General features: G+C 40.7%; 1 protein-coding gene across 2 annotated transcripts in view; it reads right to left on the reverse strand.

The window, feature by feature from the left end:
- The window catches only part of ETFQO (electron-transfer flavoprotein:ubiquinone oxidoreductase), a 428,724-nt gene that overhangs the window by 200,406 nt on the left and 205,366 nt on the right, over positions 1-22,952 (reverse strand). The window contains exons 6-9 of one of the 2 annotated variants that reach the window (XM_089421077.1): positions 17,573-17,619; positions 17,372-17,446; positions 14,302-14,418; positions 1,848-1,916 (exon numbers count right to left, since the gene is read on the reverse strand). In XM_089421077.1, coding sequence (XP_089277203.1) covers positions 1,848-1,916; positions 14,302-14,418; positions 17,372-17,446; positions 17,573-17,619 — 308 coding nt within the window. The remainder of the gene's footprint in view (positions 1-1,847; positions 1,917-14,301; positions 14,419-17,371; positions 17,447-17,572; positions 17,620-22,952) is intronic. The other variant, XM_089421080.1, reaches the window with a different exon arrangement.

The raw sequence follows: 22,952 nt of genomic DNA on the forward strand, positions 1-22,952 counted from the left end.
ACCCTACCCTGAGCGGCCGAGGGCGAAGATCGTATCACTTGCTGGTAATGTCCGTATAGAAGCGATGCGATCTCGATTTGAAAGCGAGAAATTGCAGCTTTCGAAGAGTTTTTAGAAGATCCGAGGCCTGCGTATGCAACCGCAGCGGAAAACCTGTCGGGATATGCCATTGCAGAGCTCTCTTCCTGGTTCGGGTGGTGTCTTCCCTTCTATTAGTTAATTAATCATTATTCATTATTATTATTTGTATTATTTTTATATATATTATTCATAACGAACACTTAGATCTATGCAGAAGTACATGTCTAAGGTACAAACACCAACAATTAGGTGACAGGTTGTGACACTTCGTAGTTTCCAACAGTTTTCAAATAAGAGAGGTTAGGACTTTTCCTTTAATGAGAACTTGAGACATGACAATACCCATTAGCAATCAATGAATTTCTTCTCATATTGCTCTAACATGAACTGTAGAAATTTCTATTTTCCCACCCCGCTTTTCAGTTTCTCCTTATTTCTCCCATGTAGTTAAATGTCCATTCCCATAACCATACATTTAACAGACTGAAAAAATAAATATTGTTGAAAACACAAATTCTGGAAATTTTTCAGAATGCTGGAAATTACAGAATTAAAAATCAGCAATCAAAAACAGCGATTAAAACACATTAAAACACTGATATTTTTGGTCAACTTGACCCTGTAAAAACCCCCTACAACTCTTGGGGAAAACCAGTTTGAGAGCTCTTCTTTATTTCTGAAAATTGCCTTTTTACAGTGAGAATTATTCAGCAAAAAATCAGCAAGCAAATTTACAACTTATCTCCTTTCCCGTGCCTCACAGCAATCTGGAAATTACAGCAAACAGGACAGCAATAAATGTTGTACGGCCTCTGTTTTGTGTACAAAAAAATCAGCGAACTGCTCCTCGATTTTTGTGCAAAAATCTGCCTTTCATTATGTGCTAAATCAGCTGTACAAATCTGCTCAACTGCTGCCTTGGAATGTGTGCCAAGCTGCTGTCTCCTTCTCCTCCCTGCTCAGAAATCTCTCTTGCTATCTTGCTCTCCTTCTCCCAATCTGCTCATGAAAGAATGAATGATCTTTTCCTCCTTTTCCTCCTTTAATATAACTCCAAGTGACTTTTGGGTGATCCAAGTGACTTTTGGGTGATCTCTAAATCCAATGGCTGAAATAGATTTAGATCAATGGCTGAGATTAAATGCTCATTTAAATCTCACTTTCTATTTTTTAATTCACCCCACTTTAATAAAGACCCACTTAGTCATTTATTTCCAAAGTCACTTTTCCTTTCTAATTTTTCATTTACTTTAAAATTAGACTTAGTAACTTTATCACTTAAAGTCACTTTTAAATTAAATTTAACTTTATAAAATTATAAAGTCATTTTAGGAGAAAAATTAAATTCTTTTGGACACTTTTCCCTAGGCCAAAGATCAAAGCCTAAGGGAACCACCTGTCCTCCGGTACCAAATTTCAACATGAACTCCTATCAACATTAACTAAAATGAATGCTATAAAAAATGCAATCTCAACATGGAAATAATTATTAATATTGGTGAAAAGATATTTTCTTGCCAATATTCCAAGTTGGTTTGTGTTAGAGAGTTTGTTTGCGTAACCTTGCACATAGGTAGGTAGGTGAAGACATATGAGTGTATTTATGTATGCACCTTGGCATATAGAGAAAGGGTACACAAGAGAAATGACATTAGGTACTAATGAATGATTAACCACATTAATTGATTAGTTGGAAATCCCAATAACATGTTTTAATAATGAAATGCACAAATACAACTAACTAAAAGTCAAATAGTTGCAATTACCTGGAACTCCTCGTAGGGACTCAAGTAAGGATTTTGATAATTCAACGCAACAACCAACCCTATGGACACCTGCATGTCAAATCCACTTCATAAGCAAGACAAAAAGCATGAATCATGAAATAGACTTCAATTTCTCACAAACTATGATACAAAAGAATTATGAAGTATATCTTGATGTATTAAGCATGCATATTACCTTGAATTAGTTCCAAAGCTTTCTAAAATTTAGAGAAGTAATCTTTTAACAAAGGTTATCCAAGGATTCTTGGTTATAACAATATCCTACTAGATTAAAGTATAACTTTCACTTAAAAATTCCCTAAAGTAAATGAATCCCTATATATGGATATCCATCTCTTAATAAATAAGCACCATTCTTATAAGAAGAAAGAATGTTGATAGGGAGAAATTGAATTCCTTAATAGTTTAAGCAAGCACATGATCACAGAAGTGATAAAAAGTCAATGAGCAAGTGAAAATAACCTATGGATATGTTTGGAGCTGATCAATGTTGTGGACATGATATGAGTACACTACGCCATGCTACTCGCATAGCAACCTAGTTGGTGAAAATGTTGTTATGGACCCATGTATACTATAAAATTTGCAACTAACATCCATTAGGCTTATTCCTAAGAATGCATATTTATTTAATATTCGATAGTAATGTTTGATACATTTCAAGCTAATGCTAATATTTGCTAGGTTGAGAAGCAGTTAAGTATAAACGTTGAGAAGCAGTTAAGTATAAACACTAATTTTGACCCAAATTTTAATAGCTAAGGTTACAACATCTTGTGCTCACTGTATAGGGTATAAAGTGAAGACACCTACAAGACACTATGGTTGTTGTAAAGAGACATGTTGGGACTACATGTAACTAACGACTTTTGCAGTAGGGATACATCTCTACCTCTAGAGGATGTCACAAGTAGACAAGAGGATGGCAAGGAACATCCCCTTTTCTCTCAAGGACGCTCCTAGCAGCATGCAAGATGATCCAGGTAGATATTGGTGGCCACCCGCCTATTCCACTTGAACCCCCAATATTGTTTCTTTCAATTTCCTTAATTGTAGCACAGTTTACTATTTTTGGCAATTTTTCAGGTCTTGAACTTCTATCGCCGTATTGAGGCCCTAAATGACATTTTTTGGAAAATGAGTGAGCCCATAGCTCACGACAAGGATATGTAGTCGAAAGTTGTAGTACTCGAATAAATATTTCTAAAGAAGTATCGTATGTGTCAAATGGAGATCGTATGCCAAAGTGATGACCTCGGGAAGTTGACGTACCAATTTAGCCCAATGGGGCCCACAGACGTTTAGTGCTTCATTTGCTAGGGTTAAATTTTTTTATGTTTAGGGTTTTTCATTGTTTCTCAATAATAAATAGGCCTTTGAGCCTCATTGTTACATAGTTCAAAAGGCATGTAGTTGCCACATCTCTTCTTAGAGATAAGCTACCATCGCCCGAGCTAGTTTATTTCCATTCTGCATGTAAATTGTTTTCACTACTTTGTTATTAATGAATTGAAGTTTTGTTTTTGACGTAGCTCTGTGTTTCTCTTTATATCTGTATTTCATTTCGTTCCTTCATAAACCTGGATCATTAGTATCAAAGCAATCTGCTCTTTCTCTATATTTTTGTGCATGTCCCCAACGATGTCGGGGTATAAGGAGTTAAGGCTCGAACTAGTTGAACCTTTGCAAGACCGACCTCGCCAACCCCGACAGCCTACCATGGCGGAAGAAAAGAAAGAGGAGGGAGCAGGAAATCCTTTCAAAATATTGCTCGAAGAACCCTCAAGCAACAAAGGAACGTGATGATGGACAACTTTGCCCAAATCCTTTGACCGATGACCACAGGCAACACATTTTCATCCAATAGCCATCTTGGAGGTGCCACTCCCTTTAAGGTACAATTAAACTGTGACATTCCCATATTTGAAGGCCAGATAGATGCAGATGTAGTAGATAAATGGTTTAATTTGTTGTAAGAATATTTTTCGGTTCATGATTTTTTCAACAAGAAAAAGATTACTTTTGCACTCCTCAAAGTCGCCCCCCACATCAAGGACTGGTGGAAAACCTACTATGAGCAGAGGCATGAGAGGGAACTCTCACTGTTTTCAGCCTCACCCACTTGTAATTCTTTCTGAGAGGCCATCAAGGAACAATATTACCGTGTTGGGTGCTATGAAGATAAGTACATAAAATGGACCACACTGCAGCACGGAAGGGACCAAGAAGTGTCGGAGTTCACAAACATTTTTCATACCCTTCGCACGAAGTTGGGTATCAAGGATTCTGAGTGGCATCTGGTACACAAGTACCGTGGTTGTCTACATAAATACATTCAGGATGAGATGGAGTTCTTGGACATCTCCTCCCTTGGCACTGCATACCGATATGCTGTCAAGATAGAGTAGAAATTTAAACACAAGAAGCGAGACTTTGGGTCTACAAATCCAAAGCAAGGAAAGGGCACCCTCAAACCGCAAAACAAAGGACAAAGCCAAGGCGGGGTGACCCAAGACAACCCATTAAAGGCACCAGCAAAGAATAGCACCACAAAGACGAAGAAGGACACAGGGAAGTGGTGTGAGTTCCACAAGAGCCCCACTCGCATCACGAGTGTTGCACCAAGCAGTCACCAATGGTCGAGCTGAAGGCTTGGGGGTCAAATGCATGTTCCGACTTTGAGTCAAACCTCAATAACAGGAATGACAAAGGAAAGCAGATTATTGATGTAGAACCCAGCGCTATCGTTGCCACCCAAAGGTCCAGAAGATCGAGCCCGAAGATTTAGAGGAAGGGGAGCATCTCTTCCACTCACAAATGTGGTTGAAGGGGTCTCCACTGCAGTTCACTGTCGACAATAGGAGCCAAAAGAACCAAATCTCAGCTGAAGTCATTAATCAGCTGGGCCTACCAACCACACCACACCGCATGTTGATTTGGGGTAGCATCGGATGTGCTCTAGCCATCAAAATTGGTAGAGAAGCTAAAGCACATGAGATCTCCAAGGCCCAGAAATAGTTTGGGGAAATCCTGCCCGGTGAAGGAGATATTAAAATAATTAATATTTTTAATGGGTTCCTAGGTCTAAACTTAGGAAAATAAAAATATTAATGGGTATTAATATAAAACTAGGTTAGAAGGTTTTAAATGACATGAATCAAGCCAAATCTAGTCTTAGCCGTTGATTAGAGATGTAATCTCGATCGTTGAAGACTCAACAGAAATAGTATAAGAGGAGGCTTGAGGGTCAGTTGGAGATACACCAGACTGATCAGTCAGTTCAATTTTCTAGAGCAGGGTTTGCAAAGAGAAATTGAACCAGTGATCAAAGTTTCAGCGAGGGATAGTGAGTATGAGGCAGAGAGGCAAAGATAGTGCCAGAAGACCAGCGCAGAAGCAGAGAGGTAGATGCAGAGCCAGAGGGAGCCACACAGAAGCCAACAGTGGTTGTGCAGAGGCCAGAAGGCCCTACGTCACCCACGCAGGGGCTACAGAAGTGACGCAGAGGGCCAGAGAGGCTGCGCAGAGCCTCAAAGGGTTGAGGCAAAGGGTTTCAGGCTAACGCAGAGGCCAGGAGGGCTGACGTAGTGCTTCAGATTGTGCTGGAAAGGGTTTCGTGGGGCAGACTTTCAGAATATCTCCTTCCGAAGAGAGGTATTACTGCCAGATTATTTTCTCTATTGGGTGAGCCAATTTATTACCCAGTTTACTCAACAAAAGTTACTTCATAAAAAACCCTCAAAATTGTTGCACTGATTTTCCCAAGTTGGGTTTTTCCGGAGACGATGGTCCAAAAATAACGGTGTCCCTTGTGTGTTTGTCTATTTCTTTCAGTTGATGATCTATAGATGGTTGAGACTATATTGTGTTGATTTTAGTGTTTATATGGTTGAATAAATTGTTAGTAATTAAACAAGTTGGCGAGCCGCGAAATAAGCCAGAGAATACAGATAAAATTTCTAACGAGTAACACTTACAAATTTCAACACCGCAACCATACACCATCAGGTAGCTCCACCAAGGACGAGATGTCTGCATCAGTGAGCAGTGTCGTCTTCTCTACAGCATCAAACCCTTCACAGATGAGGTATTGTGTGACGTTGCTCCTCCTAGAGTTTGTGATGTATTATTAGGATAACCATACTTGTGGAAGCGTTGTGTTGTGTATGAGTCGACGCCTCACACTGTTATTATTACTTTGGGCAATAAGTTATACAGGATACCAGAGGTAACCCCGCCTACTATAATCTCCTTGATCTCTACTAAGCAATGTAGTAAGATCATCTCCCAAACTAAGAAACTTTTGTTCTTTTTTATTCAGTGTCAAAGTAAGGGGAAGATCGTGACCACATCCATGGCCCCCGGAAAGGGTTCCTCCATGCAGCAGAAGCAGATGGATAAGGTCGTGGAAGAATACAGGGGCATCTTCTCCTCGCCCACAGGGGTACCCTTGCACTTTCAAGTCAAGCATTCAATCGATTTGACTCCTGGAGCACCTCTACCCAATGGGTCAATATATCGTCGCTCCATTCTAAAAAATGAAGAGATCAACCAACAGATCCAGGAGATGCTGCAAAAATGGCACATATGACCAAGTTCCTCACCTTGTGGGAGCCTGATTGTACTTGTACAGAAGAAGGATAGGACTTGGAGGCTCTGCATTGATTATCGAGCATTGAACAAAATCACTGTCAAGAATAGGTATCCAATCCCGCGGATTGATGACCTTCTTGACCAACTCAAGGGGGTCAAGTATTTCAGCAAGATCGATTTGAAGTGTGGCTATCACTAAGTTCCAATAAAGCCCACAGATGTATAGAAGACTGCCTTCAATTCCAAGGAGGGCCTTTTTGAATGGTTGGTCATGCCTTTCGGGTTGACAAATGCCCTTGCAACTTTTATGAGGTTGATGGATGACATCTTTAGGCCCTTCACCAACTCACTCGTGATTGTATATTTGGACGACATTGTCATCTTCAACAAGAGTTGGGAAGAACGCTTACAACACATTTGACAAGTCCTTCAAACCCTGCAGTAGCACAAACTATGTGCCAACTTGGAGAAATACACCTTTGGCATGACCCATGTCGAATATCTGGGTTACATCATAGATGAGCAAGGCATGCATGTGGATCCGGCTAAGATCCAAGTCATTCGGGATTGGCTAGCCCTGACCACTCTAACAAAGCTTTGCAGCTTTTCGAGCCTCGCCAATTTTTATCGAAGGTTCGTGTTGGGATTCTCCCATATCACTTGACCTTTGAGTCAGGTTACCAAGTGCGAAGCGAAAGCAAAGTTTTCATGGTCAGAGTCCCAACAGAAGGCGTTCGTTGAGCTGAAGCACTGTCTCTACTTTGCACCTATACTCATATTGCCAAACCTGCAACAACCATTTGAAATTGAGACAGACGCCTCCGACTATGCTATTGGTGTAGTTCTCACCCAACAAGGGCATTCGGTGGCCTATCACAGTGAGACACTTTTCGATACAATTCAGAAGTACCCCACTTATGATAAAGAGATGTATTCTATCATGCAGGCTTATCGACAATGGAAACATTACATTCTGGGGAAGGAGACGACCATCTCTTTAGTATATACAAACACAAGGGAAGTTGCAGAACGATCACCATCAGAAGTGGTCTACATATCTACAACAATTCCATTTGAACATTAAATACAAGAAGGGCAACACCAATCATGTTGCAGATTACCTCAGTCGACCCCCAGTTGCAGCACTAACTATTGTTCTCAACTCTTGTGGCCACGAGACCTCTGGATGGCCGCAACTGTACAAGAATGATCCAGAGTTCGCCACCACATACCAGATGCTAGTGGATGGCAAGCAAGTTCTAGATTTCCACCTCCAGGATGCATTATTATGCTACCTGGGCAACCTTTGTGTCCCTTCAAGCGAATGTGCCAAACTATTTTGGGAGGTGCACTTCAGTCGAGTCACAGGACACTTTGGTGTGGAGAAAACTGTTGTCATACTACAAAGGTATTTGTATTGGCCAAGGCTCCAACAGGGTGTTGGAAAATATATCAGATCATGCATTACCTATGCTGTCACCAAACCAACCATCAAAAAGCAAGGCTTGTACACTCCTTTGCCTACTCCCAGCCAGCCTTGGGAGTCCATCTCCATGGATTATTTGTCTGGCATTTGTGGTCGTGGACAGATTTTCTAAGATGGCTATATTGGCAGCTTGCAAGAAGAGTATCATAGTAGAGGACACAGCGAAACTCTTCTTCAAACAAGTGTGGGTACATTTTGGGATCCCACAAACCATTATGTCAGATCGGGATAACAAGTTCCTAAGCACATTCTAGTCGAGCCTCTGGACATTATTGGACACCAAGTTGACTGGATTCCATCCCCAGACTGATGGTCAGACAGAGACCGTCAACACAATGATAGTGCACATACTACGCATGTACAACTCCAAGCATCCACAAACCTAGGATGAGAGCCTTCCTTATGTGCAGCACAGTTATAATAGAGCTCTCCATAGCTCGATTGGTCGTAGTCCCTTTCAAGTGGGTCTGGGATTTCAACCATTGTGTCTGATTGATGTTGCCATGCCTCATGCGACTACACAGACATAATCCACACATGTACAGTCTAAGGCTGATAAAGCAGTTAGGTTTACTGAACGCATCTAGCACATCCGCCAACAGGTGCACAACATCTTGGATAAGTCCAATGAAAAGTACAAGTAGCAGCATGATCAACATCGGGTGCCACATAAGTTTTAGGTGGGCAACAAGATTTGGTTGCATTTGCAGAAACAATGCCTTGCCGAAGCCCATCGGAAACTCCGACCACTCCAATACAGGCCTTACATCATCACCAAGGTTGTGGGAGACAATCCTTTCGGGCTCAGCATTCCCCCATTCCTCGACCTGCACCCAGTGTTCAATGTACACCGCCTTCAGCCATACTTTCCACCATTGTTGGACACATCAAACATTGCAAAACAACTAACACCAACAAAGCTCAATTCAGACTGCACATGATAGGCCACAATTGATAGGATCATGGACACATAGATCAAGAACACTTGCCAACAGAAGATCCAACTGTATCGAGTTGTCAAAGTTGGCCAGCCCCTACACTAGGGCAAGTGGCTCAACAAGGACCAAGTTCAGCAAAAGTTTCCCCATCTCATGGAGGCACTCAACGCAATGGAGACCATTGCTTCTTAAGGAGGGAGAAATGATTTAGGTGGATATTGGTGGCCACCTGCCTATTCCACTTGGACCCCAACATTGTTTCTTTCACTTTCCTTAATAGTAGTATAGTTTACTATTTTTGGCAATTTTTCGCATCGTACACTTCAAGAGCCGTTTTGAGGCCCTAAACGAAATTTTTTTGGATAACGGGCAAACTCGTTCCCTACGATAAGGGTTTGCAATCGAAAGTTGTAGTCCTCGGATAGATCTTTCTAACAAGGAATCGTACGCATCAAACGAAGATCATATGTCAAAGTTACAACCCCGAAAAGTTGATGTACCACTTTACCCCAACAGGGCCCACAAATTTTGGCGCTTCATCTCCTAGCATTAGGTTTTTGGATGTTTAGGGTTTTTCAATGTTCCTCAATAATAAATAGGCCTTTGAGCCTCATTGTAACACAATTCAAAAAGCATGTAGCCACCACTGATTTGGGGTAGCATCGGATGTGCTCTAGCCACGAAAATTGGTGGAGGCTAAGGTACATGAGATCTCCAATACCCAGAAAGAGTTTGGGTAGATTCTAAATAGTTTGGGAGATATTAAAATAATTAATATTTTTAATGGAGTCCCTAAGTCTAAACTTAGGGAAAATAAAATATTAATGTGAATTAATATAAAACTATGTTAGAATGGTCCAAAAGTCATGGATCAAGCCAGATCTAATCTTAGTCGTTGATTAGGGACTTAATCTCGGCCGTTGAATTGTCAACAAGAAAACTATAAGAGGAGGCTTGAGGGTCACTTGGAGAATACACCAAGTTGATCAAGATTTCGACTTTCTAGGGCTGGGTTTGCTGAGGAAGTCGAGAGAGTGATCAGAGTTGCAGTTGAGGGGCAGTGAATACAGAAGCAAAGAGGCAGAGATAGCCCCAAGAGGATCAGCGCAGTAGCCGAGAGTGAGGGATGCAGAACTAGCCAGGGGTTCACGCAAAGCCATCCAAGGCTAACGCAGAGGCAGCCAGGAGCTGCGCAGTGCCTCAGAGAGCCAACGTGGGTGACGCAGAGGGCTAGAGGGTTAACGCAATGCCTCCAGAAGCTGACGTAGGACAAGCCAAAGTGACGTTGGGCAAACCCTGGGCCTAAAAGGGCTGACACTGTCCCTAGAGGTTGACGCTGGGGTTTCGTGGGGTAGATTGGAGCTATGACGCTGCCGGAGTGATTATCTAGAGTTTCAGCCGGAACATCTATCTCCGACTGAGAGGTACTACTGCCGAGATTATTTCTCTGTTGGGTGAGCCGGTTTTGGCACCCAGATTGTATTCTGAAACTGCTTAATAAATCAAACCCTCAGATAGTTGCACCGGTTTTCCTGCATTGGGTTTTTCCGAGGACATTAGTCCAAAAATAACGGTGTCACTCGTGTGCTTGTCTTGTTTCCTTCAGTTGATGATTTGTAATGTGTTGAGCATGTACTTGTATTTATTTTCAATATTTACATGGTAAATAACTTGTTAATTAATCAGAAAAAGTAGGCAGAAATAAATCATAAAGTACATGAAGGGTTTCTAACAGTTAGAATTAGAAATTCCAACATGGTATCAGAGCGTGGTTACAGATCAGAGGAGAAATGAGGGCATCAACCGAGCAGAGCAGCAGCAGCAGAAAACAGTTGTCCCGAGTGACAGAAGTTGTTCCTTGCAGAGAAACCCCAAGGAAGGGGTCACGTAGTGCCTGCGTCATCAAGTTTGAGCCGGGAAGAGGATCAGCGCAGTGGCAGAGGGGAACAGACTCGACCTACGTAGTGCCCAGTCATCTTTCTCAGTCTGGAAGGATTGACGCCCGTGGCCAGGATGTGCGGATTTTGTTGGTGCCAGGATTGCGGAGAGCCTAGAAGCTCTAACCTTCATGGCGCTGAGGCTTAGGGAGTTGTGGGTAAGTTGCATAGTGAATCTGGTGGGGTATTGTAGTCAGAACAATACCTAACAGGGCAAGACCAAGGAGGAGGGAGTTGCTACTGCAGATTTCTAGCCAAGAAATCTGGATCAGTGGTGCAGTTGCACTAAGGATCGGAGTGGGGGCATCTTGACATTGGCAGAGGGGTTTCCAGGAGGGAAATCGAGGCTCGAAGGGAGTCACATCGAGAACTTCTAGAAGGGAAGTAGAGGAGCAGCGAGATGGCAGTGAACGGAGTAAGAGACCAAGACAGACTGGAAAGAACCTCAAACTTCGTAGTCTGGAAGGCCAGAATATTATCTATTCTAGACAAGGACCGTCTCAATCACTTCGCCTTGAGGACAACAGCGGTCCTGGTTGACCTGGCTGATAACAATAAGTACGAGGATGCAATGGCGAGGGCCAAGAGCATCATCCTTAATGGGGTCAAGGACCATGTATACCACACATTGTCGAAAAGAATACGGCAAATGAGATGTGGGAGGCCCTAAAGAAGTTGTATCAACATACTTCCATGCAAAGGAAGATGCTACTAGAAAATCAGCTACGGTGATACCAGATGCAGAAAGAGGAACAGATCAATATCTTCCTCGGTCGATTGAAGGAGATCCGGGATCAGTTGACTTCCATAGGGGCCACGCTGGATCAAGAATTGATGGTGAGAACAACCCTGAGCGCAGTCTCTGAAGACTGGGAAGTGTTTCTCCAGAGCATACTGGGCAGGGCGACCCTTCCAAATTGGGAGGAAATGTGGGCAGCTCTTCGCCAAGAAGAGATCAGAAGGCTAAGCAAGGCGGGAAGCAACGACAAGGGGATCAGAATCAAGGAGGAAGAGGAGGATGCTGCCCTAGCATCTGAGGGAAAGCAGGAGAAACGGAGGAAGAAGGACCTCTCCAAGGTCAAATGCTTCCACTGTGGAAACTGGATCATTATGAAACCCAGTGTCCAAGGAAGAAGAGCAAGGGAGAGGCCTCCAAGACCAAGGTTGTGCCAGCAAGGTCAGAGAAGGAAGTGGAGACAAACGATGACTGTGCCATAAGTGCTCATGTGCCACTTCAGAAAAAGTGGGGAGACATCGAGTTGTAGTCAGATGGACTGCAGGCGATGAGGGGCAGGATCCTTGAGGTACCCAACCTCCTAGATTATACCTTGCTACGGGAGCCCCGAAGAGGAGTAGCAGGACTGGCAGATATCGGTAGAGACGGATGCGGATGGAGCAATAGAGAGTGTTACAGTGCAAGATTCCTAGGACAGTGTGAGGCAGCAGTGCGAGAAGCACGAGAGTGTTGCACCAATGCAAGATGTCACAGAGAGATGTGCAACAATGCGAGATACATGGAATAGTTGCAACAGCGCAAAGGTCAGAGAGGGAGAACTTGTCAGCGACAAAGAGAACTTTAGCATCATGGGTGTCTCTAGCCTGACGGAGATGTCAGAGTTGGGAGATCAGTTACTTACTTCTCAGTAACTAGGTTGCAGTGCAACAGTTAGCAGTGACAATGCTATGGGCAACACAATGCAACAGGATGAGAGGGAGTTGTAGTACGGATGTAGCAGTGGCAGTGGCAGGGCCATGGGTAGCAGTACAGGATGCAGCAATGTAGATGATGGGCAGCAGGCCTAGCATCAGCACAGGGACCAATGTCAGATGATCAGGGTGATACTCAGTGAGGAGTATTACTAGAGCACATTCCTCGCTAAGAGGGAGTGTTGATTTGGGGTAGCATCAGATGTGCTCTATCCACGAAAATTGGTGAAGAGGCTAGGGCACATGAGATCTCCAATACCCAGAAAGGGTTTAGGCAGATTCTAAAGAGTTTGGGAGATATTAAAATAATTAACATTTTTAATGGAGTCCCTAAGTCTAAACTTAGGGAAAATAAAATATTAATGTGAATTAATATAAAATTGTGTTAGAATGGTCCAAAAGTCATGGATCAAGCCAGATCTAGTCTTAGCTGTTGATTAGGGACTTAATCTCGGTCGTTGAATTGTCAACAAGAAAACTATAAGAGGAGGCTTGAGGGTCACTTGGAGAATACACCAAATTGATCAAGATTTCGACTTTCTGGGGCTGGGTTTGCTGAGGAAGTCGAGAGAGTGATCAGAGTTGCAGCTGAGGGGCAATGAATACAGAAGCAGAGAGGCAGAGATAGCACCAGGAGGATCAGCGCAGTAGTTGAGAGTGAGGGGCACAGAACCAGCCAGGGGTTCACACAAAGCCAGCCAAGGCTCACTTAGAGGCAGCCAAGAGCTGCGCAGTGCCTCAGAGAGCGAGCATGGGTGACGCAGAGGGCCAGAGGGCTGACGCGGTGCCTCCAAAGGCTCAGGCAAGCCAAGCCAGAGTGACGTTGGGCAAACGCTGGGCCAGAAAGGGCTGACGTTGTCCCTAGAGGCTGACGCTGGGGTTTCATGGGGCAAATTGGAGCTGTGAAGCTATCGGAGTGATTATCCGGGGTTTCAACCAGAACATCTGTCTCTGACTGGGAGGTACTACTGTCAAGATTTTTTCTCTATTGGGTGAGCCGATTTTGGCACCCAGATTGTATTCTGAAACTGCTTAATAAATCAAACCCTCAGATAGCTGCACCGGTTTTCCCGCATTGGGTTTTTCCGGAGACATTAATCCAAAAATAGCGGTGTCACTTGTGTGCTTGTTTTGTTTCCTTCAGTTGATGATCTGTAATGTGTTGAGCATGTAGTTGTATTTATTTTCAATATTTACATGGTAAATAACTTGTTAATTAATCAGAACAAGTAGGTAGAAATAAATCAGAAAGTACATGAAGGGTTAGACTTAGAAATTCCAACAACCACGTCTCTCAGAGATAAGCTATCATCGTCCGAGCTAATTTATTTCCATTCTGCATGTAAACAGTTTTTAGTGCTTTGTTATTAATGAATTGAAGTTTTGTTTTCGATGTAGCTTTGTGTTGTTGTTTATATCTGTATTTCATTTTGTTCCTTCATAAATCTGGATCACAAGAGTTGCTAAGAAATGATTTTTCATCTTGATATATTGCCGAATAATACTTTTGTGAAGCTAAACACATTTCCTTATAGAGTACTAATAGACACCAAAAATGACTTTCAAAATTCATGGGCATTCCGAGGAAAATTTTTCACATTATCCTAACAAATTCATCATATTTAAAATTATAGTAAAGCTAAAATCGAAGAATATGTTTATTTATACAAAATGAGAAAAAAAATCAAATAATATCTCGTAGAGGTAGCCAGACAAGAAAGTTAGACAGTGTCCACTCCATTAAGGACAAGGAAGGAATCAGGAAGAGGAACCTGTCGGTCATTCATATGGTATAAAAAGGAGCCCCCATAGGTCTTCATATCCAATGGCCAACCTACAGTGTGAAGCACAGATCCAGGTTTGTGCTTTCTTTCTTCAATTTCCCACACCTGTACACATGTTACAGATCTGTTTAAAGTTTAAACAGTCAAGCAATGTTCCTTAACTTTGGCTACAAATAAAATCTTGTAAGAGAATAAGAAATTAAGTAAAGAAGATATTTCAAGGAGGTGACCAGATAACTTGCATTTCCTTCTAGCTTCAGAAAAAGCACAAAATTATAATTCACAATCTTATTCCACAGATTCTACCATCTGGTTATTGTGTACCCCACCATATATAATATAAGCATTGTCTGAATAAAATATGGTTTATATTCATTTAAATTAGCGTTAAACAGCATACACAAAAAATGTGCCCTCATCTAATGATATTCAAGTAACAATAACATCAAATGAACCATGCAAAACAAAACAAACCTAAAACCCTTGTAGCTAAAATAAAGATGTAACCAAATAAGTCTCGTAAGAAATAAAACAGTGCCCCTTTCCTCCATGGTAATAGCTTCTAATTCCCTGGACCATCTGAGACTTAACAATGAAATGTATGTCTAGTTTGTCATCTGATTCTGAGAAACTGATTCAGATATGCTCTAGAGACTCCCTTTTATTTGTTACCAAGCATTGTTCTTCCTAGCCCCATTGACCTATTTTGGTCATTGGTGGACATTGATATAATTTCATTTCATTTCTCAAAAATAATTGATGATATTCTGAAGTAAGCTCATAAGAAATGTGTAATGCAGCTAGACATTCTAAAGCAGATAACAATTTTAGTTTACCACTGAAAGCAGAAAATGCAAATTCTACCATGCCTTCAATGGCAAGCAGCTCCCAAAATCACATCCTTTCATTAATTTTTTTTAATAACTAACAACCTGAGAAAACCAAGGATCCAATTAATGCCCATGACCACCCATTGTGGCAGCATCACATCCTTTTCTTTGAACGAAATTCTGGCTACAAGCAATAATGACTATACACACACACACACACAGAGTAGACTGACTTTTAGTGAGCAGTCCAGTTTGCTCATTGCGAAAATAGTGATCTGACTTTCAAGGCATTTTCTAACAAATAAATGCAAATTTTTCTTGTGAAATGAGTATTATGAATCTATCTTGAATCCATGAATCCTTATTTATGAACTTGAAATATCACAGTTTGTCTATCTTCGATTCTCTCTCTCCCTCTCTCTCTACACACACATTAGGTCTGCTTCAGAACTAAATTACTAAAACATTCTAATACACAGTAGACAAACACACTCACTCATCACTGAATTCTTATTAAGAACCGTGATAATCCCCTGGACTCAACCAATGATCCAAATCACATAGCATATTAAAGATAGAAAGAGTAGCATGGTATGGCTGTGATAATGAGAATAATTCTTCTTCAAACTACTAAAACAGGTAAAAACATTCGTTATCTACTTTAACTAAAACAAATCAAACTTCCAAGAAAAGCATTCGTTGTATCCAAACTTCTATTGTGTTTAATAATTCATTAATTCCTATTCAGCAGAAAACAATTTTTTAAATATTTTAACCATTTTTGCTATTAAGTGAATGACCCTAGAAATGAAATGGATGTCTAGGTTGTCATCTGATTCTGAGAAACTGATTAGGATATGCTCTAGGCACTCCTTTTTGTTTGTTGGCAACCATTGTTCGTCCAATTCCCATTGACCTATTTCGGTCATTTGTGGCAATGATATAATTTCATTTCATTTCTCAAAAAGAATTGATGATAATCTCAATGAAGCTCGTAAGAAATGGGTAAAGCAGCTAGACATCCTAAAAATGATAACAATTTTAATTTACCCTTGAAAGCAGAAAACGCAAATTCTACCATGTCTTACTCTTTAATGGCAAGGAGCTCCCAAAATCACATCCTTTTTATAAAAAATTGTTGAACTAAAAACCTGAGAAAACCAAGGATCCAATCAATCCACATGACCAGCGATTGAGGCAGCATCACATCCTTCCTTTGCATTGTAGGAAATTCTAGCTACGAGCAATAATAACAATATATAAAAACACGGTAGGTTGATTTTTGGTGAGCAGTTCAGTTTGCTAATAATGAGAATATAGTAATCTAACTTTTAAGGCATTTTCTAATAAATAAAGCCAAATTTTGCTTGTGAAATGAGTATTATGAATCTATCTTGAATAGATGAATCATTATTTATGAATTTGAAAATCATAGTTGGTCTCTCTTAGATTCTCTCTCTCTCTCTCATGCACATACACATTGTGCTTGTTTCAGTGCTAAATTACTATCACTTTTCGATACACACATGAGACAAACACACTCATTTCACTGGATTCTTATTAAGAACCTTGGTAATCACCTGAACTCAACCAGTGGTCTAGATCACATACCAAATTGAAGATAGAAAGAATAGCATGGTATGATAGTGATAATAAGATTAGTTCTTCTTCAAACTACTAAAAAGGTAAAAATATTTGTCATATACTTTAACTAAAAGAAATCAAACTTCCAACAAAAGCATTAGGTGTATTCAATTTCAAACTTCTATCGCGTTTAATAATTCATTAATTCCTATTTCAGTATAAAATGTTTTTTAAATATTTTAACCAATTTTTGTAATAAGTGGATGATATTAGATAGCCTCAAGGGTTAGCTCAACTTGTCAGGAGCCAAATGTGAGATCTCTTTCCCAGGCTAGGGAGGTCACAGATTCAACTTTCTTGATTCCCTCATGGTTAGATGCTTGGAACTTAGGCACCACCCATTTTACACTAGGTACCACCCTCTAAATGAGAGGAAATTCCCAGGAGTTTCCCAGGGAGTTATTTTCCAAGGGAAGAAAAATAAAAAAGTTAAAGACCCTAGAGAATGTTTTCCAGTACCTTTTTTCCATCCAAAATTTATCCTTGAAGTAAATGAAGTCATGCAAAAAAAACAGTTTTTACAAAGCTAAACAGAAATCTGGCACAAATGCTGTAGTGCAAATATTGAAAAAAGTCTGACAGACCTCCTTGATACCTAACGCATAACTTTGATGTTGCCCATTCCCCTGCTGCCGCAAGTTAAAATATTTGATCACTCTCTGCCACAGTATAAGACAGAATATCTAATTGATGAATGGCACTTAAAATCTCAACCTTGATGGAGCCAATTGAAAATGTAATCCAAACAACAAAATATCCTAATTCATAATGATATTGAAGCATACCTCAGAAAGTGAGCCTCTACAACCTTCGCCAAGAAGTGTGACTCGCCCTGTATCACATCACAGTATAAGCTCTAGGCATTTAAATGTTACAAACTCTTTGCCCTTTCTTCCTTTGTAGAAGCAATTTTTTTCATGCCAAAATTTACATTACATTATTCCAACCAATGTAGCAAATGTATGTGAGTCGGACAATAATGAGGATTATGAAAAGAAGAGACCTCTACAACCTTCACCAAGAAGCGTGACTCATCCTAACATCACACTACAGCATAACCTGTAGGAATTGCAGTATCATCGTTTAAATGTTACAAACTCTGTCTTTTCTTCTTTTGGGGAGGCAAAATTATATTTTCACATGCCTAAGTTTACATTCCAATGTTGCAAGCAAAGTAGAAAATGTATAAGAGAAAGACAAAAATGACAATTGTGAAAAAAGAAAACAGAGGAACCTAGGTTAAAGAGATAAGATAAGATAATATTATTAATGTCCACAAATGACCATGAGTAGGTCAATGGGAGTAGAAAATACAGATAGCTAACGCTGGAATATGGGAGGGATTATATCACTCCTGGATGTTAAAAGGAAACAGATATAAATGAAAGTACAGAGACAAGAAAAGAAATACATGAGAAAGGACCAACCAAAAACTTAAACCTCAGAAAGAGGGGAATAATGAAACATCAGAGATAAAGATAGCAGTAGAAGAAGAGGAAGAAATACAGACATCCTTACCATCATCTAACACTCTGAAAGCGCTAATTCAAAGCCTTGTAATGTCATCTGGGGAATGTTTAGGACAGAAAGAATCTCACTGAGAGACCCTAGGAAAAGCAGGGGGAACAGTCCATTAAAACTCTCTTAACATTCATGGTTGGAGAGAAGAATCTAGTGAGGGGAATCTAACTATTCAATCTGGGTTTGGGACAGCATTATGCAAGGAGCAGGTATGACACTTGACATCATGGAGGAGCAGCGTCTAACAACCAAGCAGGAGGATGTCTGATGTCTCACAGATCTGACATTATCTATGCCCATGGTTGGGAAGTCTATATGGCGTGAAGCACCTTAGTCACTCATATACATTGGAAACAGGAGTGATGAACTGAATGACGCAGGTCTAGAAAGACCCTGTAAAGTCGTCCGTCTGAGAGTAATCACCTCCCATGTGTATAAACTGTTAAAGTTTTTCCCAATGACAGTAGGTCTGCACTCACAGAAATTGAACCCTACAGCACGTTCTGAAAACTTATGAAATACAGAAAATTTTCAGATTTGCATCAATCAAAACCATAGTTGCAGGAACCGTTCCCCACAAGGATCCAGAGGCGGAACCGTGTCCTGTACAGGTCGGCCACCGATCCTTCAACAAAATCGGATCCGCGATTCTGCATTTTTTGGCGATTCCTGGAAAATCGGATCCGCAGGGGCCCGATCCGCAATTCCGGAAAGGATCGGGTGTGGATCTGTGGAGGTTCAAGCACGTATCCACCGCGGATCACAAACAAATCCGAGAGAAGGTGGACAGTTCCACGGGGCCTTTTTTGTTTTTTTTTTTTAATTTTGAACTGTTATGTGAGGAGCTATGCTTTCCGAATACTCCCAAGATGACCCTTCATGCTCCCTAGACACTTCCTAGTTGCTCCCTAGACGCTTCCTAGATGCTCCCTAATGGTAATGTTAAATTCTCCTTTATCTTTCATTTCCATCATTTTACTTAAATTTTTAACATTACCATGAAATGACTCAAGATGTGTGAGAGTGGTTCCAACCTCATCAGACTTCATATAGAGAAAATAGAATTTCATATCCCATTCAAAATTCAGAAAACTTGACAGTTTTCAGAATCAATGGGATTGTGGCATTTCATTGGATTATATCATGTATGAGGGCATGTGGTTGGCATTTAATCAAGAGCACCCAGCCCTATATGTACCCCACTGTTGGTGTTGTTGATTGTTGAACTCCTTTGTCATGGCCTTAGAAAAAATTTACTCTTAACTTAAGTCAAAATCATTTATCAGGCATGTTAAGCTTTCTCTACCATATTATAAGGCTTGAATTAGGTTGTTTTATCAAAATTGGGCAATGTTGACTAATATCCCTAGACAATCGAAGTAGAGGCAAAGGCTAGACAAGAGAAGAAGAGTCTAGATTCTAGATGGTTGATGCTGGAATAATTATTCATTGATGTGTTGAGAAATCTAGGGCATTCAAAGTTAACAATTTCTCTATTCGATAACTTCTTGTGATACACTTTTACTTCTTAGCTTATAATATTTTCTTCGTTATGTTATTATTGTATTCTCTTCATCAAGACAATTACCAATATGCACAATAAAAGACAAGTGACACAGTATATAGGCTTCTTAGCCAGGGCCAAAACTTCTCACCTCTTGAGAGGAAAACCCGATCAAAATTCTTCTTCTAGATCTTCAATTGATAAGAACCAAGACCATTACATAGACCCTTGACTCTAGTATCCTCCTAAGAACCTTGTCACTAACCTTGATGCTCTGCCTCTTTCTTTCCTCGCCTTTCTTCTTGATCTCGAACTGCTCTCCTCGGCTTTCTTTTAGAGAAACTCAATCTCTATCCTTCTCACTACTCCTTCTTGACTTCCCATAGAGAATCTCGATCTCTAGGCTCTTAATGGTCTCCTCTAGAGAAACTCGGTCTCTAGATCTCTTATTTCGACCTCCCAGAAGAATCTTGTTGCAGAAGAAACTACACTTTCGCTTACCCAGAAGAAACTTTGTTGCCCCAGAAGAAAGTCCTTTTCACTGATCCAAAAGAAACCCTAACTCCGCATTACCCAGAAGAATCCTCTTTCTTCCTTCTTCGCACTTTTGTTCTCCTCCTTCTTCGCACTTCTGCTTCTTCTCTTCTTTGCACTTTTACTAGCCCCTTTCTTCACACTTCTTCTTGTCTAAATGCAAGTCGAGTTGCTTGCTTCAAATGGAGGATGAGTGTGCGTATATATACACCTCACCACATGTCCTTTAGGCCGACATGACCGTTGAAGGTAGGCCGACTTGTTCTAGAGAGTTCTTTCATCGTTTGTAGGCCGACAAGAAGAGGATAGATGACAAGTTTTTGGAGGATACTTTTCATAGACAAGATTGACCTTTTACAAAGTGTAACGACTCCATTACATGACAATGACTAACATATTATGACTAGATGACACAAAACCTAAAGACTCTCAATGGGAGTCTTGACTCAAAAACAAAATCCCTTGCTCATGAAACCCATGAAACAAGTCAATAAAATAATTTTATTTTTCTTATTTACATCTCATTACATAAAATCATATTTACATGTCATTATGAAGACTAAACCTAGTTACAATTTTCAACACTACCTCTTAACTAGGGAGGCATTTATAATGGTACTTCGACTTTCTCAATCTGAAGAATCTCTCATAAGAAGAACTTGGATTTGTAACTCATTTGTATAACATCATATTGTGAAAAACTGGTTACCCAATTCCTACTGCAACAAACTGGTAATGTTTCACCTACTTGTTAAATTACTTAAACAAGTTACTTGCAGTTTTCTACAGCAAATACCGAAATACATATACTGCAGCCTAGCAAACTAAATACTGCACTGGAGGGAATTAAACACACATCAACACAATTGTTTTTGGACAATGTCCCCAGAGAAAACAAATGTGGGAAAATCAGTGCAGCAGCTGAGGGTTTTATTATCATGCAGTAGTAATCTGAGTACAAATCGTTGGATGCCCAAAAAGGCTATCGATACAAAGAAAAACTGACAAGGAGATAGTGAGAAAATCTCGCACTGTCTGGCAATCCTAATCTGATTCAAGCACTGGATCATTGACCCCATGTTGGCTCTGTGCAGCCTCTGCATCAACCTACACAGATTTGCGTCAACCTCTCTGGGGCCTGTGTCACCTCCTTCCCGGAATCTCTTGTTGTCTAGAAGTTCGCTCCTCTGGCCCTTCGGTCTCACACCCCAACTTCTGGCTCTAGAATTCGACTTCCCAGCGGAATCTCGGACTCCCTCTGAAGCTCTGTGTGGCACTACCCTGCCTCTTTGAACCTTTCTTTGTCTTCTCTGCCTTGCACTCCCCGGATCTGGAAAGCTTCCTTCGGTCTATTATCCATGCCCCTCTCTGCTTCGACTTTACTTAATCACTTCTGGCAACTCACAACTGCTACTCAGGAAATCGATTCTCTAGCAAAATCGAACTTCTCAAGTGTGTTCTCCAAGTGCCCATCAAATTCCTTCTTATAATCTCTCGTCTCTCGTTGGAGCTCCAACGGCCAAGATTAAAACATAATCAACAGCTAAGATTAACTAGGAGTTGATCCTCATCTTCTTCTACAAGATTCACACCTGATTTAATTAATACCCTTTAATTAACCAGATTTCCTAAGTTTAGACTTAGGAAACCATTTTAAAAAAGTTAATTATTTTAATTTATTAATCTCTAGGTGGAATTTTCCCAAACGATATTTGGCTATCCATGTGCCCTCTTATGTTTTACACCTCTGTATCAAAAAATGGGTCTGGTGCTCCCTCTCTACCTCGACCTCTACCTCTTCCTCTTCCATGGCCCCTCTGGAAGACAACTCCTTGGTATCTGGGTGGCATCACCTACTCTTATCTCCCACACTAGCCAAGAACATGCTTTGATACCACTATAATATTCCTAATAGAAATTTACAGTGAAATACCAAAAACATGCACTAGCTACAGCATAAGCATAACCATGAAAATTTTGAAAATAACACACGCCGAGACAAATTAAAACTCCGTAGGACAGCAACAATAATCCTGAGTCATTTTATTAATAATCATGGAATCTAAGTACAAATAGAGATGGAAAGTGTGCAGTTGGGCTTGCTACAATAAGCAAGCAAATACCCAGGAAGAATAGATGGAAATCTCCACTCAAAATGGCTCATCCAAGTTGTGCATACAACCCAGAAAATTCTACAACTGTTGTTGTAGGTGAACTAAGATTTGAGGGCCCAACACCCCTCCAAAAATTCTGCAAATTTAGGAGCACGCTCCTTGAGACTAGTCTAGCGAAACCCAAAAAGGATTCGGGCTAATTCCAAACTCCCAGAATTACCCAAAATTGGTGTGCTACGCCCTCCTTGACAAGTTTGACATCCCCCACAATCTACAACTACTGAAAGTGTCACAAATCCCTCCTCAGTTAGCTGTAGGATTGCCCTGCAATTCTCCTCCTAAAGATATGAGTGAAATTCCTTCCCAAACCCGACACAAACGAGATGAATCCTACGCCACGAATTATGCCTAGTAACACCCCTACGCAGACCCTAAATGGTGAATTTGGCTCTCTCAAAAGAAGCACCTTCCAGCCCTGAAATTATCCACAAA

Source organism: Pinus tabuliformis, chromosome 6 (assembly GCF_031772625.1).
Source record: "Pinus tabuliformis cultivar Carrire ecotype Pingquan chromosome 6, CPIR1, whole genome shotgun sequence".
Taxonomy (NCBI): domain Eukaryota; kingdom Viridiplantae; phylum Streptophyta; class Pinopsida; order Pinales; family Pinaceae; genus Pinus; species Pinus tabuliformis.